The sequence below is a fragment of the Tachysurus vachellii genome, chromosome 17 (assembly GCF_030014155.1).
Source record: "Tachysurus vachellii isolate PV-2020 chromosome 17, HZAU_Pvac_v1, whole genome shotgun sequence".
Lineage (NCBI taxonomy): Eukaryota > Metazoa > Chordata > Actinopteri > Siluriformes > Bagridae > Tachysurus > Tachysurus vachellii.
The window spans coordinates 20,913,742-20,932,700 of record NC_083476.1 but is presented as its reverse complement, the minus strand read 5'-3'; the positions used below and the strand labels follow the sequence as shown (position 1 = coordinate 20,932,700).

Here is an 18,959-nt window from a genome sequence, read left to right as displayed (position 1 = left end):
AAAACACTGCTCAAAATCTACTCAAGCATTTATGCAGAGGAACAAGTACAAGAACAAGTGTTCTGGAATGGCCATCCCAGTCCCCAGACCTGAATATCATTGAACATCTGTGGGGTGATTTGAAGCAGGCTGTCCATGCTCGGCAACCATCAAACCTAACTGAACTGGAGATGTTTTGTAAGAAGGAATGGTCCAAAATACATTCATCCAGAATCACAGAATCACAGACACTCATTACAGGCTATAGGAAGCATCTAGAGGCTGTTATTTCTGCTAAAGGAGGCTCTAATCAATATTGATGTGATTTTTCTGTTAGGGTGCCCAAATTTATGCACCTGTCTAATTTCATTTTGATGCATATTGCACATTTTCTGTTAATCCAATAAACCTCATTTCACTACTGAAATATTACTTTAGTGTCCTTCAGTTATTTGATAGATCAAAATGAAATTGCTGATCCAAACACCCAAATATTTATAAATGAAAATCATGGAAATTGTCAGGGGTTCCTAAACTTTTGCATACAACTGTATATATAAAACATATATAAAGTATAAAGATGTTGTCATGAGGTGATAACGAGCTCGCTAGGTAGCAAATCAGTACATTATGGCTCACTACATATTGTATCTATGTTGTAAAACGTCACCACTGGCAACAAAAGGCAGCACCGATATCGCTGACATTACGTTTGTATGCTGTTTAAAGTATATTATGAACAATCGTTTCTGTCATGATACAATTTTCAAGCAAGATCGTAGGCTAGCAAGCTGTGTTTTGAGCCTAGGCTACAGTAGCTAGCAGTGTTTTTAAAATCATTCCAACAAACCATGTATAGAACATCAAATACAGTGATAATTGCTGATGTATATCTGTTATCATTTCTGATAACAAGCTACTTATTTCTGCTTTGAATTTGGTTCGTCTGCCATATTTTTCAGAAAATATGCCGTCGTTTCTAGTAAAGGAACATAGCAAGCGATTTATTGGGCGAACGTTCCAGTGCACAGGAAGGATTTGTGACTGATAGAGAGAGAGAGAGAGAGAGAGAGAGAGAGAGAGAGAGAGAAAGAAAGAAAGAAAAAAAGAAGATGTCTGACTCCCTGCTCGGTGCACTGACTACTGAACTAGGGAGCTGATTGAGACGCACCCATGAACCCCCCCTTAATGTGATGTGTCTTTGTTCTCACTTCCTGGTTTTGTCTCCACCCCTTTTTTTGTCATTTAAATGTCACTCTCTCATGTCTACCTGTTTTATGTTAGTGTATTATTGACTGTTTATCACCTGATGTGTCTTAATTCAGGTGCAGTTTGTCCTGTGAGTTACAGTATGTCTGAGTCTTGTTTTTTTATCGATGGCGATTGTTTTCTAGAATAAACACCATGCTTATTTCACACGCAACAAATATGTAACATTATTATGTATTTGTTGATCTGTTGATTTGTTGAACTGCCTTACAATTTTCCTTCTAAAGTGGTGGTTTCATTTTCTGGCCCAGAAATGAGCTCCACCCCCAGTTCAGCTCTGACACTTTTCCCTTAACAGGACATCCAACAAAGGGAAAAAGATCAGCTTCAGAAGGAAGAAGAAAATCTGGTCAGTATTATTATTATTATTATTATTATTATCAGAACTACAGTTCATTTTAGAGGTAGCAGAAAATGACATACAGCTTCTTTAATACCTGAAATCACACTCTTGCACTGTAGTGTACAATGTAAAGCTGTTAGCAAACGTCACATGTAACGAGTTTCCTTTCCTTTAACACCCTGCACTACAAATCAGATCGATTTCAGGTTGCCAGGTTTGAAGTTTTAACCCCTTTTTAACAAAAAGTCATTTTGTGCTTTTTCTTAATCATTACAAATAATATCAGAATGATATCTCATCTAATTTTACAAACATGGCCTATGGCCAGCAAAGTGTATGTGCAGAGAAAGGGAATATCTCTGGTGCACAAGATATACTGCAAAGATTGGGAGAGGGGAAAAGCCGTATTGCAGATATTGCAACAAAAATTGCCTTGTTTCTCTACACCAATAAAAATTTGTAACCCCTTTCCCAAACTTTTGGGTGTCATTGTGATGGAAATTCTGCTAAAATCTGCTAAACCTGAACCTATTTGATTATTCGATTAGTCTTTATGCACCACAAGTGATGGAGTTCCTGAGACAGAAACATTCTACACACAGATATCTGCAGCAGTCTAGAAATCCATGTAGTGCAGATTCAAGGAAATGAATCCAGTTTAAAAAAAAAGAGTGAAAATGTTTAACCCTGATGCATCATCCGAGTGAACTATGGAGCTTGACTTGGAGTTGTTTTGTCACGTCTACACCAAAGACAAAGATCAAGCACCTCTGTAATATCGACCATGTGCCCCAGTAGCAGTTTGCAACTGCACCAGGAGGGGGAAAATCTTTTCCCTTTTTTTTTTTTTTTTTTTAAACCCCAAGCACAAAGAGAATTGGATCACAGCCCCAGACCACCGTTACAGTCGTGACAAAGAAAGAAACGCAACGCAGACACAAGTACAGAAGTGTTAAGAGAAGGAAAAAGAAGGAAAATGGTCATAGACCAGAGCACTGGATCAGGACTGACACTTATTACGCCTCGCCCTATCAGCTGGGACAAAACCGCAATGAATATAAAAGTAGCTCGTGTTTATTTCTTTCTTTTTCTATTTCATATCTACATATAGATGATTTATATAATAGTTCTATTTTGAGCTGCATACAGCAGTGAAAATCCGTCCAGCCACTGAGATGTGAGTGAAATCATACAATAACCAAATAAAAGCCCTTCAATCAGAATAATCAAGTTTAGCTTCAAATGATCAAACACTAAAAGATCGGGTCTATGGTGAGGTCTGAGGGATGCTGCGTCCATAAGCATGAGCTCAGCAGATCACCGACTACAGCCTGAGCATCACACCGAGCCACATCGACTTCCAGCGGCCATAAAGCGAACAGAGAGTCGGGCCAGAATAATAAAAGCCCCGGATCATGTCTTACCAGTCAGTGGGTGAGGACTCGTCGATTACGTCCTGGTACGCGGTGAGAACGGCCAGTCTGTTCTTGCTGAGATTTACGGCCATGGCGCTGCTTCTGCAGTCATCCAGAGCAGAGCAGCACTGTGAGGATGGAGAGCAGAGAGAGATACTGCGCACTGAAACAAAGAGAGTGAGCCAGCTAGACCTAATGCTGCTCTCTCTCTCTCTCTCTCTCTCTCTCTCTCTCTCACACACACACACACGCACTCACACATACACACTCACATACGCACACACACACGCACTCACACATACACACTCGCACACACACGCACTCACACATACACACTCACACACACGCACACACACACTCACGCGCAAACACACACACACAAACGCACACATGTATGTGTTTTAATATACTTATGAGGACCTCACATTGTCATGATTACTGGGGATCATTAACACTACGCTTTCTCATTACAATATACATAATAGTCTCTCTCTCTCTCTCTCTCTCACACACACACACGCACTCACACATACACACTCACACACACACGCACTCACACATACACACGCACTCACACATACACACTCACACACACGCACACACACGCGCAAACACACACAAACGCACACATGTATGTGTTTTAATATACTTATGAGGACCTCACATTGTCATGATTACTGGGGATCATTAACACTACGCTTTCTCATTAAAATATACAAAATTGTCTCTCTCTCTCTCTCTCTCTCACACACACACGCATACGCACACATTCACACGCACACACAAACGCACACGTATGAGTTTTAATATACTTATGAGGACCTCACATTGTCATGATTACTGGGGATCATTAACACTACGCTTCCTCATTAAAATATACAAAATAGTCTCTCTCTCTCTCTCTCACACACACACACACACACACACACATACGCAAACGCACACACGCGCGCACACACACTAGTGTTCTTGTGAGGACTTTGTTAATATAATTATTAATGCAGCCAATTAATACTATGATTAACATCATTCTTACTTTAGCCTTAGTCTAAAAAAGTCCACACACACACACACACACACACACACACACACACACACACACACAGCAAGCTGAAGTTTACAAAATTAAAAATAAAGTATGTAGTAATGCAGATGAGAACCACATTATATTACAGGTGCAGACTGTAATGAAGTGTGTTTAAATGTTCACATAGTTCATATTTGTAAAAGTGATAAAAAAATATTGTCACACAGTATTCAGTTTTTGTTTTGTTTTTTCATTTACACACTTGTCTGTTTTTCTGACCCAGAAATGTGTTTATAATTTCCACCCCATTAAAGGCAACTTCCGAGGCATAAAACGGTTCACAGAAGAGGCGGGTGTAGTTGATGTCCTGTTGAGGTTTTCTCTATGTAAACATTGCAGTTTTCCTTGCAGGCAGCAGAGGGCTCTAAAATGACATACTGCACCTTTAATAAAATCTACATACACATTTTTATTTAAATTAACGATAGAAAAAAATGTCTATCAGAAGCATATACGGATGGTGATTTTCTCTAGTTTTACACAGTATAGCTAATGTATTACCAAGTAGCAATATGTTATGCAAATTGCATGCTGAAATGATTGCACACTTGCTTCAAACCAGGTCACACAAAAAGAGGTGAAACTCTAGATTATTGGGTTGTTTTTTTAATTATGGTGAACAAAAGCATATCTGCATACAGACTATTAAGGGAGGTATGCAAAATCTTAAAGTAGATTATTCATTTATCAATTATTTTGTCTTTCCTGTAAGTATTAAAGTACATTTAAAAATTTCATTTGAAATTGGTCATAAACGCTCATTGTCTATGAAAGTCCAGTGAAAAAAATAGAGAAACAAAATCTGACCACCAAATATGGTTATGGCATGCAACACAAGCCAGTATCCCATTTTATTGGTCATATGTTAAAAAAGAAAAGAAATGAATCCTAACTGAAGCACATGATGGTGCTCTTGCACAAAGATAACACAATGAAAAGGACAAAACATCGGCTAAAGCTAAGATCTGTGGTTTTAGGCCAGCGGGTCCACTTCAGTTCATTTAAAAGAAGAAAAGCCCACATGCTCGCACAGATAAATATATACGCTAAGCCACAGTGATTAGAGCATGACCCTAAGGATAGGTAACACTGCCTCCACAGAACTGACCTACTACTGTATACTCCACCTTCTCACTGCGTCCAGCTTCATCCTGTAATAATCTCCTCCTGACACTCCACTGCCCATTAAGTAGCTTAACATTATAACATTATTCTCACTCATCCTATTCTGGTCTTCAGTGGAGCAAACACACACACACACACACCATGCAGTCAAATTGTGTGAACTCAGGTTTGTATTCAGTCACTGTAGCGCTCCTTCATTTTGAGTAGAATTAAATCACTTTCCTGATGAAAGACTCTTTAGCATGTAGTTTACTGTAATGTAGTTTACTGTAATGTAGTTTACTGTAATGCATTGTGTATTGTAGCACTCAGGAATGTCCTTCATTCCTTGACCTCTCGCTGTTCTGTAATGAAACTTTAGCGAGAAGGTAAACAGTGATTGGCTAATGATTACACAGTGAAGTGAGCACAGTGAAGGGGAATATAAGAACTATTACTGAAAGAACTAGAACTGTTAAATATTTATTAAAATTGTCCAGATTTACCCCTGCAATCTGCTAGGCTATTATAGCTTCTACAGGAAGATTTGATTCATTCTAATGGAATCAGTATAGAAATATCTAACAGAATATTTTCCCCCAAATGCACAATAACACTGTAGTTTATTACAGGGATGCATAAAATGTTTTGAAGCCAAGGACTGCTTTGGATGTATTGGAGTTTAAGCTTAGTCTGTGCTTGGTCATGTTTCTGATGTTTAAGCATTTATTTCTACAACAAAGCAACATGATCTGTGGTTAAACAGAAAAATCTGATTTATAATAATCTCATAATAAGGAATATTTGATACTTGCTGAGAAATCATTTTTGCAGTGTATTCAAATAGTTAAATGTGTATGGTATTATTGTGATTTATTAGAGCCATAGAGATTAATTTTGAACAATAATAAAGTAAAAAAAAAGAAAGAATATATAAAAAAAAAAAGAAAGAAAACATTTTTAATATTTTTCAGAATCTAAAGTGTGTTTTGATCTCGTAGCTTGACCCGTTCGACCAAGTGCTTGTTCAGAGGGTGATGGAATGTGTTCATTTCCGCCCCGGCTTTATTCTGTATGTATTTGCACAGGTGGGTGGGCTAGGAGTGTGGACATGTAAGAGCCAAACAGCTGAGCATGCACACAGACAGACAGACAGACAGACAGACAGACAGAGACAGAGACGCACACAGACAGACAGACAGACAGACAGACAGAGACGCAGACAGACAGACAGACAGACAGACAGACAGAGACGCACACAGACAGACAGACAGAGACGCACACAGACAGACAGACAGAGACGCACACAGACAGACAGACAGAGACGCACACAGACAGACAGACAGAGACGCACACAGACAGACAGAGACGCACACAGACAGACAGACAGAGACGCACACAGACAGACAGAGACGCACACAGACAGACAGACAGACAGACAGAGACGCACAGACAGACAGACAGAGACGCACACAGACAGATAGACAGACAGACACACACACAGACAGACAGACACACAGACAGACAGACAGACACACACACTTGACTGACAGCTCAGTTATTGAAAAGAGTTTAAAACGTTACAAGAAGGGAGCAAGAAGTGTGAAGAATTGATTAAAAACTAAAATAGCAATTCATCTGTAGCAGATTTAAACCTTTCACTACAAACACCACTCAGAAATCGGCAACCCTCATGTAATAAACCCGATAATGACAGCCATTTTATAAAAATATTCCCTCTCGTGAGCGGAAAAAAAAAAAGAAAAGTGAAATACATTCATTCCAAAATGGTGGAATGCGTGTCCTCGTGTAGGCCAGGAAGCCTTTAAGCACGCCAGAGAAACGCTTGTGAGGAAACGTCACCACCTAGTGGCCTAACAGGCGAAGTGCAGGGCAACACGTGACACAATGAAAAGTGAGAGTAAAGCTTTTATTATAAATATTCAGTGTTGTAATGGTGTTCCGGCAACCGCTCACTCCAGGTCCTTTAAATATGTCTTAGAAAGATTAAATTAAAAAATGAAAGAAAATATACATAGGAGTTTTCTCTATCAGACAATCCACAGTACTAAGTAGCAGGATTTTTTGTTTGAAGTGACAACAGATCAGACACCGGACCGGGGGGAATCAGACACCGGACCGGGGGGAATCAGACACCGGACCGGGGGGAATCAGACACCGGACCGGGGGGAATCAGACACCGGACCGGGGGGAATCAGACACCGGACCGGGGGGAATCAGACACCGGACCGGGGGGAATCAGACACCGGACCGGGGGGAATCAGACACCGGACCGGGGGGAATCAGACACCGGACCGGGGGGAATCAGACACCGGACCGGGGGGAATCAGACACCGGACCGGGGGGGAATCAGACACCGGACCGGGGGGGAATCAGACACTAGACCGGGGGGGAATCAGACACTAGACCGGGGGGGAATCAGACACTAGACCGGGGGGGAATCAGACACAGGACCGGGGGGGAATCAGACACAGGACCGGGGGGAATCAGACACTAGACCGGGGGGAATCAGACACTAGACCGGGGGGAATCAGACACCGGACCGGGGGGAATCAGACACCGGACCGGGGGGAATCAGACACCGGACCGGGGGGAATCAGACACCGGACCGGGGGGAATCAGACACCGGACCGGGGGGAATCAGACACCGGACCGAGGGGAATCAGACACTAGACCGGGGCATTTACATGCATCAGCACAGGTTTGTAAGGAGCATTGTGTCTACAACAGACAATGAAGCACAAAAATTAGCTTTTAATCAGAGTTGGCGTTAAAATTTTACAGAAATCAAACGATCCATGAGGAATACTGCACGTTTAAATATATTAATGGATTAATGCCACAATTTATTAAAAAGTGTTTCGATTCTGAAAACTGTGTCAATTTACAGACCAGATTAAAAAAAAAAAAAACGCTGATTCAACTGCGTGAATCTAGAATTTGCAGAAATAACGAGTTACTCAATAAAGTATGCATTTTTTTATTAAAATAAACAGATCTAACTGTATAGGATTATCTGATCTCTGTCTAATCTGCAAAGTCATATTCTTCTTTTACAACATTTTTTTCGAAAATCTGCTTACGATTTCATGTCGCGTATCAAACTGCTCCTGACGTGTCCATAACGTCTGCGCTGTAAACATGTTTAGGAATTTTGCATTCAGAAAGAAAGATAGAAAACGAGCCTTTGCTGACCAAGAACGTGTCCTTATTCATCTACGTTAAAGCCTTTAACAAAAAAATAAAATAATAATAATAATAATAATAATAATAAGTATGTGTACATAGATCTATATCAATGCCCTTTAAAAAACCTTTAAAAATGGTTCTCACTGGACCATTGAAAACGAAAAAACTACTAATTGCACCAGTTTAATAAACAACCACCAAACATAACAGTCTGCAAATGCAGGACAAAGAACGTGTACGGTTTTGTTAGCTTTCGGTTAGCTGAGGAAATGTATAAAAAGATTGAAAGGTAAAACCGACGGCACTTAAGGAAATAAAACAAAAAGGGAATAAAAGACGATTGACGAAATATAAAGCAAGAATGCTTAATAAAGCTTAAAATAGCATATTGATGACTGTAGAATGACCAAAATAAGCTACAGTAGCCATCGGATTCCTGTGGAACCAGGTTTTTAAGTTAACACGCGTATCTACGAGTTGCAATGTGAGCTTTACAAGTTATCTTAAAATATATGATTCATAATTCCTGTATTGTCCAAAATAACAGCATGTCCCGTTACTAGACCTTCGTGGCTGAGCCTCTCGACTTGACTGCATAAAACAATTGGTCTTTTGTTAGGGGGGAAAGAAAAAAAAAAGAAGCCCAGACCAGAAGGAGTACAGTAGTAGTGTTTGAGAGACTTGGCATAAAAGCAGGACTGTCCGAATCTGGACACTTTAATAGGGACAGCTGTACCCCTGCTTCTTTATGCTGATTGTCAAAATCAGCTAGCAGCAGTGCAGCACATCAGGCACCGAAATAATGCAGATTCAGGTCTTCAGGTAACATTCAATTGAAACATCAGGAAAAAAAATATAGATTTGATTTGAACTGGTTTGAGCTTCAGAAACTCAAATAAATCACTCTTTACATCTGTAGTGAGCAGAACAGCATCTCAAATCCCAGAACCTTCAAACTGATGAGCTACAACAGCTTGAAGCCATATCGAGTTCTGCTACGATCAGCTATCAGGAACATTTACTGAAGCCCTGCGGCCACATGATTGGTTGCATCAACGAACGAAGGAATGGTGTAACTATTAAAGTGTCCGGTGAGGATGTGTATAGGGAGAGGAGTGAGGACCAGAAAGTTTGGGTTTGACGCCGGTCTGCTTTCGTGTCTGCAGGTCAACAGCTTTTGGATGGCTTGGAAAGGAGAGATGGAACTTTATAATCTCTTGTGTTGGAATCTTTGTAAGAAATATGTTGGGAGAGCTGTTCAGCTTTAGGGCAAGTTTCTGTGTTGTGATTAACCTTAAGTCTCTCCGGGGTCTCTCCCAACTTCAGATCCGCGGGGTTCAAATCGTTTTCCTGCCATTTCAGAGCAGTGCCCGATGACGAGACGACGCTCAAAGGAAAAATGCAGTCTGTGGAAGGATTAAGATCGGATTTCGGAGATAAATGTGAATCCTGAGATCCAGTCAAGTCTAAGCTAGTCCGGTCCTGAAGAGCCCTGACCCTCCGTGGACAGCTCAGGTCAGCTGGCTCATCCTGGACCAACGTTTGTCCTGAGGAACCTTCGTTCTGCTTCAGAGTCAGGCGAAGGTCTATGGGTTCCATCTTCAGCCGCTTGGCCTCAGAGTCTCTTTGCCACTGGGAATCCACATCATCCGAAGACCTCTTGGTGGTGGGCTTCTTGCTCAGGTTGAGAGGCACAGCCTGCTCCTGAGAAACAGGCACAGCATGGCCATTGGTCTTGCTAAGATCCTGAGCCAACGCTTCTGAGAGACGCTTGGTGAACGTGTTCATATGTGCCGTGCCGATGCGAGTGTGCATCAGCTGGTGCAACTGAAGGCTACAATCAATGTCCAATGGGAGGATCTTCAGAGGAGGCAGCTGAGGTCTGGCTGTCAGGCCCTCTCTTGGGCCTCCGGTCCATGAAGGATGAGCGGAGTTGCATCCAGAACACTGGTGCTGCAAATTCTCTGGTGTTTCTGGACTCCTGGCTTTGGTCTGGCTTGTGATCGAGGCCTCCTGAGTTCTCTCTGGACCAGTCACACCACTGAGGCCCCAATGAGCTCTGAAGAAGTCCATGGGACACATCCCTTTAGTCGGGCTAAACCCTTCCAATGAGCCCCCAATCTGTAGCTTAGATTGTCCAGACAATAAGCAAGGAGACGAAGGTTCATTCTCCTGCTTCATCTTGATATCATCCGGAGCTTGATGCTGCTGGGGAACGTGGGTGGTGGTTTCGGGGGCTGGAGAAATCCTTACTTCCTGGATGACTGTGATCGGTTGGACTTTACTTACTATCTTCTCACTTAAAGCTTTAGTATGTGACGAGGGTCTACCGACTCTGCCCCGAGCCAGAACCTTAACGCTCCTTTTACCGGGAGGTCGTCCTCTTTTCCGTACCCTGGCGCCATCTGGTGGTGCTGCCTAACAAAGCAGAACAGAAAAATCCTCAGTATCATAATCATATCATAATTTACACACTCGAGTACTACAGCGAAACTTGTGTCTTTGTTCCATTTTAAAAACTTTAGATGTGCATTATGTTGGTGATACGAATGTAATCTACTGCTAAACCATATTAACTAACGTTAAGTTGCTTCATGACAATTCTGTAATATGTGGAAAGAAAGAAAGAAAGAAAGAAAGAAAGAAAGAAAGAAAGAAAGAAAGAAAGAAAGAAAGAAAGAAAGAAAGAAAGAAAGAAAGAAAGAAAGAAAGAAAGAAAGAAAGAAAGAAAGAAAGAAAGAAAGAAAGAAAAAGAAAGAAAGAAAGACAAAAAGAAAAGAAAGAAAAAAGAAAGAAAGAAAGAAAACAAAACCTTTGGTATGTGTTACAGAATACCCGAATATCTGATTTTGAAATTTTAGCTGTAATCTTAACAATGCACTTCTAAATACTGACATTTCACAGGCTGGCTAAAGGCTAAACAGGTTTCTGTGTGTGTGTGTGTGTGTGTGTGTGTGTGTGTGTGTGTGTGTGTGTGTGTGTGTGTGCGCGCGCGTGTGTGCATGTATTACACTTTGTAAAAGCATGAGAGCAAAGTTGAAAAGGACAGATTCATGACGGAATAAATCGACCATAGACAACATACGTCCACTGACGTTAACGTGACACGTCATTGTGTGTTTAAAATAAAAACTACGATCATTTTCATCTCAACCAAATGAAGGTTGGCACAAAACACACTGACGTTTGCTGCTGTAAAGCAACGACCGTAGAGCAAGACACTTTTTTTCTTGAGAATTATTGAATCTTTAAGTTTGGCCTTGGAATGAATCATGAATAAAATCTAAAAAGCTCTGAACCTCTAAATTTGCCTGCGCTTGGACTGTGACACGTCGTACAGACTTTATAAACACCGAACAATAATGCGATTAATCAACTCAAATTTCTAAAAGAATAAAATCCATCCTGATATCTGGGATTTCTTGTGTTTTCTGCATCACGGATGGTTCCTTCAGGGTGATTAGTATTGTTCCTGATGGGTGTTCATGATCTGAACAGCAAACTAGACTGGACCCACAGCACTGAGGCTTATCTATAAGAAAGGGCAGCGCAGACTCTTTCTGCTGAGGAGATTAAGGGCTTTTGGAGTACAAGGAGAGCTACTGAAGACCTTTTTTTTTCTCTGTGGTGACCTCAGCCATGTTCTATGGTGTGGTCTGCTGGTGTAGCAGCATCTCTACTGCAGAAAGGAAATGACTGGACAAGCTGATCAGGAAGCCCAGCTCAGTCCTGGGGATTCATCTGGACACTGTACAGGAGGTGGGAGAAAGGAGGATGGTACTGTAGCAAAACTATCATCATTGCTGGAGAACGTCATCATTGCTCTCACCCCCCGTATGAAACGGTTTCAGCTCTGAGCAGCTCCTTCAGTGACAGACTGGTACATCCTGTGTCTGTAGGAGCGATACTCCTTCTACTCCTTCTTTTCTCCCTGCTGCTATTAGACTTTACAATCAAAGCTGCTCCCAGTGAACCAGTCACCATAATACACACTTATTACTGTTTCACTGCAATAACAACAAGAACAAAGTATTTAAAACAACACTGTGTGCAATACGTCTGTTAGCGTAACTATTTACTCGTGGTCTCTTTTTTTCTTCTCTGTATTTATACATTGTGTTGTTTATATACTATATACTTAATATACTATATTAAGTCTCTATTCCTTTTATATATATTTGCATTTCTTTGTCTTTGCTGCTGTAACAGAGAAATTTCCCCATCGTAGGACGAATAAATGGTAAATCTTATATCTATCTTATGACCGAGTTTTATTCTGCAGATCGTTCCCCAAACAGAAAGGTTTACCTGAATAATGACCCCGATCTTCCTTGGAGCGCTCTGAACTCTCCCTCGCACGGCCTTCCTGATGGACGCAGACGCCGGAGTGGGCGGAGCTTTGGGTTTGTTCAGCTGTTGGTTTCCTCCCTTTACGTGCTGCTCGTACGGCAGAATCAACCTGCGATTTGTGAACAAATCAAACACGCCGCGTGAGCCGAGGATCATGACGGCAGTGCTGAGGACTTGCTGCTGCAAAAAGAATGAGACTCACTTTTCATAATGTCGTCTGGTACAGGTGGCAGCACTGGTACTGCCCGGACTTCCTCCTAACTCATTGTATACCACTTTCCACAAGCGCCGAGAGGTCACCTGGAGGCAAAGCACAAGCTCCTTTCTATTAGGCCGCGTTCACACTGCAAGTCTTAATGCTAAATTCGGATATTTTGCACAGATCAGATTTTTTTGTTTGGCTGTTCACGTTACCTTTTAAAATGTGGCCTATATCAGATACCAGTGTGAACTGTTTACTGACCCGCATGCGCAAACGAACAATAACGACGACGTCACACGCAGCACGCCGTTGCGCTAAAATTCGCGCTAAAAAGCGCATTTTCACTTTTCTTTCTAAATGTTTGTGTAATGGCAGCACAGAGATGCAGTGTTTTGAAAATTTTCGGATGACGAGGGCAACTTTTGATGATTTGATCCATTTTGTAGGTGTAGTCACGTTTGTGTGCGAACTCGCCGGCGCATAATTGTGACGAATGTCGATGTAGATCGACGTAAAAGTCGCATCAAATCCGCCTCGGTTGTTCACACTGCGGCCACATTGGAAAAAATCAGATTAGGGTCTGATTCAGGACCACATATGGAAGTGGTCCGAATCTGATTTGAAAAAAATCAGATCTGGGCCAGATTTGAGTGTTCACACTAGTCCTGAAGTCTGACCTGGTCACTTGACCCCAAAAAATCAGATTTGGGTCACTTTTACCTGCAGTGTGAACGTCGCCTTAGTGTCTTTTTTTGAGTCCTGACATGATTTTATCGTTGATAGTGGCTGTATGTAATAGTTAGTTTTGCTGTTTTTGCCGTTCCTGCTACAGGTTGCCATAGTAACGTTGAGGGGAAGTCGTGGCCTAATGGTTAGAGAGTCTGACTCCTAACCCTAAGGTTGTGGCCCAACCACGACTGAGGTGCCCTTGAGCAAGGCACCGAACCCTCCCAACTGCTCCCCGGGTGCCGCAGCATAAATGGCTGCCCACTGCTCCGGGTGTGTGTTCACATGAGTACTGCCATACCAGGAGAACACAACAAACAAGCAAAAATCAAACGATGCACTTTTCCATCCAGCGTAGGAGGAAAAAACTCCTTCTTGTATGTTCTGCTCTTCCTGAGCAAGCTTCCAAAAAATTCAGTACAGACCAAGTAAATTACAGTCAGTAAAGGTTTTATCATGAAAGATCCAAAGCAGATTGAATCATATTCAATATGACTCTGATTCAATGCGACTCTGATTCGGTCACGTTGAATCATAAACCCACAGAATCAAATGCAGACTGAATCAGAATCACACTGAATCAAAAATCACAGGAAGATTAAAAACATTCCCATTAACCAAGGAAGTAGAAGAATTTGATTCTACACACACACACACACACACACACTATATAGTATTTCAAACTTACCGCTTCATATCCTCCCAGTTTATTGACGACCGAGTACATCAGGAAAAGATCGACTGCAGACAAATAATAATCACCACAGACATAATAAACAATGCAGAAACGTCAAAAGAGGAATTCTGACCCCCCAAATTCTGGGCATGAAGCAAGCAGAAGCGAATACTCACTCTTTTTAAAGCCCAGGTTAGGAACCTTACAGATGGGGGAACCTCTGCGCTCCATGAAGAGATACAGCTGATCCAGAAAGATCTTCTCCTCAGGATGAGGAAGCCAGTGACCGTCTGTCGTCTCCACATTGCTCATGACATTTTCCTGCGTTTCCCACCAGATGTTTAACCCCCCGATTATAATCCGGTTCATCATGCTTAAGGCTTAAATATACACTGTTTATAATAACAGATCCGAACACATGCCTTTGTTCTCTCTCCCCATGACTCGGAATGGTTGAGGATTTGCTGATCGGTTCCGTCGCCGTCTCTGCCCCGGCGTTTCCGCGGTCGTCCTTTCAGGCTTACGGACAGGCATCCTGTCACAAACGCAACACAAACCAACCGGCCACTTGTTTTATTACTTGTTCCATATGGCTCCATTTAGCCTGTATATTGCATTTATAAAAAGCAAAGACATTCATTAAATAAACAGTTTAAATCTCTCGCCATTGAACAAGAGACTTCTGTCTGAATTACACTCACAGAGCTTGGTGTTGTAGGAAAATAATCAGTGTCTGGGTGGTATGCGGTGCTCCAGAGTAATTCTGAGATATCGTAACCACCCCAGAGTTTATTATAACTTTTTCTTTCAGCTATTTTTAATTTATTAATGAATGACACGTCATGGTTTTTAACTGGAGTCTGGAGGAAAACGTACTGCCCGTTACGAACGTCTGACACCGGACACAAATCCTTACAGAAGACATCACCATATCGACGATTATAAGTCTGTTTAAAGAGTCAGATGATGCGGATCTCTGCCATACGGTACAGGTCCCTGTGGACGAGCTGTTGCTATAGAAACGTGACGTATTAATCAGAGCTTCTGTTACAGGGAATTGATCAGCAAACCGACTAACCGAACGCTGTGGTATTAAAGAACGTCATACCAAAGATTAGATCCCTCGTTATTACATTTCCAAGGCTGATTGGTTTATTTAAAATGCTCCATAAACACACTATAAACTCACCAAACTCGGGCGTTAAACTGGGGTTGGTGCCGAGACTCGGATGGCTGAAAGTGTCTCTGCAGTACAGGATGCGTGTGTTGTGTAGAGTCATTTTTATCCAGCCCAAAGCCAGGAGGTGAGGGTCTTGCGGGCTGGGCCGGGCCGCGTGGCTCTGGATCCGTTTCTGCAGCGAGCGGAAGCGGCAGTACTGCGGGTAGCTGAGCACCTTAACCCTGTGCTGAACTCCTGAAACATCATCTGGAGGAGAAAAAAAAAAAAAAAGATAAATTAGAAATCCGCTGGCAATCACGCTGCAACACTGAGAAAGAAAAATCCGGCAAATCTCGTCCCAGAGTTACGGAGACGTCTCAGAGCGACACGGCGCGGCACGGCACGGCGCTGTTCCAGCCCCGGGGCTCACCTTTGGTTTTCACTTCCTGTGGATCAGTTAAACAGGAGGAACCATTCAGTACACGAGGGTCAGTGACGTTCACGGTGTTGTGGTGTTTCCACTGAGATTGCTCCGGACAGGTCCACTTCACCAGATGCTCCACTCGCACCACGACCTTCTTAGAAACGCCGATAACTTCGTCCTGACACACGCGCGCACACACACATACACATCATAGATCACGTTCATTTAAAGTGACGATCTTTCAGGAGAATCGGGTTAAATCTGCTTTTTCTGCTTCACAGTTCAGTTTTGTCAATAAGGGAAAAAGAAAAAGTTAGAAATCAGCAAACGCAATTTGCTTTTGTGTTCGTTTTAAAAAAATTCTTTCATCCTAGTTGTTTCATTGAGAAGGATTTGCTAACATTTCCCAAAGCTGTGACTCAGACTTACACACTCGCACGAACTGCTGCGGCTTCGACGGCGCGAACTTTCCGGTAAAATATTAAAGCGAAGGGCTTTCGAGTCAAGAGTTATTCGTTTTGCACAACAACTAGTCTCTGTAACACAACACAACACGTGTATTAATGAGGTCTGGCTTGTAACATGTAACAATAAGTCCATGGTGTGCTCTTAGGTTAGTACGTTACTTTCTGACATCCATATAAATAAATAAACAAACAAATAAATAAATAAATAAATAAATAAATTCAATTTGTCCCCTTTAGAAGCCTGGAAAGTTTGGCTTTCCACCACTGGGTTGCCTTAAATCGTGGTTCTTTTATTCATTGCACCTTATAATAATCTTTTGTATTAAACTCCTACCTTAAATAAACTATACAGCTGTTCACAAACTCTTTTGGAACCAGGGAGACTTTCGAGATTTCGTTTTAAGAACGACGGACGGCCACGATGCTCGTTTCGAGTCATCGGAGCTGCGTGACTCCGTTCTTTCCGTTCTTACACAAACTGACTGGAAACGCTGTGCATCATATTAACAACACTTCCTGGATCGATTAAAGTCGTTCGGTTGAATTTTACTTGTACAGAAACGTCAACTACGGACACTGTCTCAGAGCAGCTTTACGGAATATAACATTATTATGGAGATTTGTATTTATTCCTAATGATACACATTTAACAACAGACCCTGACCCTTTTTGCATACCAAAGACACAAACGCTGATATTGCTGAGAGACTCTGAATTATTCCTGATAAATAGAACAGCGTGTGGATAAATTGCGCCTATTCACCTCTCCGTGTTCCTTAGTCCTGCCCTTGGGCGTGTCCTCCGGTAGGTAATAGAGTCTGGAGCTGGCCAGAGGGTGACGCTGTCTCTGATCCTCCCACAGCAGAGTGATCTCGGCGATACACACCGGCTCCTGAGGGCCACAGCGCACATAGTAGAACTCACCGAGTCTCCAGACCTGAACGGGGCCGCCAGCGTCGGGCCTGCAGCTCACCGACTTGTAGAAGGCGAAGGAGCCTCGCAGGCAGCACGGCGGGCCTAACCACTGACAGGAGGAGGAAAAATAACAGGAAAGTCGAGTGATAAGTCTGTGATCATGTAAGGAACAAAAACATGACGACGTTAGAGAAAAGGAACCGACAAAGCGGTCGTGAGACGGAGTCGATACACCGAGGTTGATCCACACAAAATAAAAGCACATCCTGAATGTATAATAATGGATTACAATTTAATAATGAATTAATAACCACGTTGCTCATTTTAACCGTTTCGAGTCAACAAAACAGGATCGTTCCTGTTTACCGCAGCTGTAAACTTTCCTTCTACTTCCATTTTTCTTTTATGTTAAGAAGACTAAAAAAAAAAATGCCGTTTGTCACGTAACCGAGAAACCAGAACACTCAATTTCCATAAAGTCCTGAAGACTCACCAGTACACCGTATGGTGAATTCACAAGATTTTGTCAAATAACAGTGCATTTTTATTTCAAATAACTTCATCGTACAACTACGTATTAGAACAAGAGCAGAAATCGAAACCTTTCATCTCGACTTACAGCCGACACAAACGTCAGAGCCGAAACAGTCTAGAAAACGAGTCAATTCCTCATTGTACTGATTTGAGAATTCAGCACTGGGATATTAAAGAGTAATAAAAATCCAAACGTTTACGTTCCGAACGGCCAAAATACACAGAACAAATCCCTTTCCTCGTGATTTAAAGGTCAACTTTACAAACGCAGCACGTGCACCATCATCACATGAGCACATTTCTGCAAAAAACATCACTCTTTGTTTGTTTTTTTTTTTCCTCCATCACCATCTGATGACATAAAATCCTTCACTCTTCTGCTTCGATTCAACCGGTACGTCTCTCTATATTTAAAAAAAAACAAAGCTGCCTTCTAAATAGGTTGAGAAAAAAAAAAAAATACATAAAATATCTCGGTCCGCTGTAAACCAAAAACATCTTGATTCTCCCGGCTGAAAAGATTTCGCCGTGCATTTAGTCAACTTAGGAACATCAAAGATAAGTGACTGAAAAGTGCCCTGATTTTCCTGTGAGGTTAAAACTACAACTTCGAGAAGAAAATTTGCCCAACATACAGTATGTAGCCATCATTCACTACACTTTTCTTTTTTTTATTGTTGGTAAATCTTAAGAGCTTTAAGAGGCCACAGGGGCTTAGAAATGCCTCGGCTATTAACTGCTCATGTGACGTCGAATCGCTGATGTTTAGTCATTCCGTTGCAAAATAATACTTTCCACAATCGTAAAGCTGAGCCTTATTTTTTTTATTTTTTTTTTTTATTTTAACAAAGCAATGAGGAGAAAGGAAGTAAGCAACTGGCTGCCTTTCCTACCCCCACCGCCACCATCGGGGCCTCTATTACCCCCCTGTAGGGTTTCTCCTATGGGAGCAAAGCTTCAGAAGCCACATGTGCAGCTTTTAAACCATGGAAAACAGTGTCAGGACTAAGGCTGGGCTACAAAGCCAAAAATAAAATGTATATTTTTATAACGGCTCTCATTTTCTCTGTATAGGGATCCTGCACAAGAAAAACCACCC

General features: G+C 41.9%; 2 protein-coding genes across 6 annotated transcripts in view; both read right to left on the bottom strand.

Annotated features, from left to right (window-relative positions):
- Positions 1–3,249, bottom strand: part of dbn1 (drebrin 1) — a 67,414-nt gene extending 64,165 nt beyond the window's left edge. For 2 of the 5 annotated variants that reach the window (XM_060890289.1, XM_060890292.1), the window contains exon 1: positions 3,016–3,249. In XM_060890289.1, the coding sequence (XP_060746272.1) occupies positions 3,016–3,098 (83 nt within the window). In that variant the 5' untranslated portion in view covers positions 3,099–3,249. The remainder of the gene's footprint in view (positions 1–3,015) is intronic. The other 3 variants (XM_060890294.1, XM_060890290.1, XM_060890293.1) reach the window with 2 other exon arrangements.
- Positions 3,250–8,182: 4,933 nt separating this feature from the next.
- The window catches only part of zgc:77151 (uncharacterized protein LOC337153 homolog), a 12,112-nt gene continuing 1,335 nt past the window's right edge, over positions 8,183–18,959 (bottom strand). Inside the window, exons 2-10 of the mRNA XM_060890964.1 lie at positions 17,175–17,435; positions 15,951–16,122; positions 15,551–15,787; positions 14,784–14,896; positions 14,538–14,682; positions 14,374–14,426; positions 12,960–13,057; positions 12,716–12,866; positions 8,183–10,825 (exon numbers count right to left, since the gene is read on the bottom strand). Of these exons, the coding sequence (XP_060746947.1) occupies positions 9,575–10,825; positions 12,716–12,866; positions 12,960–13,057; positions 14,374–14,426; positions 14,538–14,682; positions 14,784–14,896; positions 15,551–15,787; positions 15,951–16,122; positions 17,175–17,435 (2,481 nt within the window). The 3' untranslated portion in view covers positions 8,183–9,574. The remainder of the gene's footprint in view (positions 10,826–12,715; positions 12,867–12,959; positions 13,058–14,373; positions 14,427–14,537; positions 14,683–14,783; positions 14,897–15,550; positions 15,788–15,950; positions 16,123–17,174; positions 17,436–18,959) is intronic.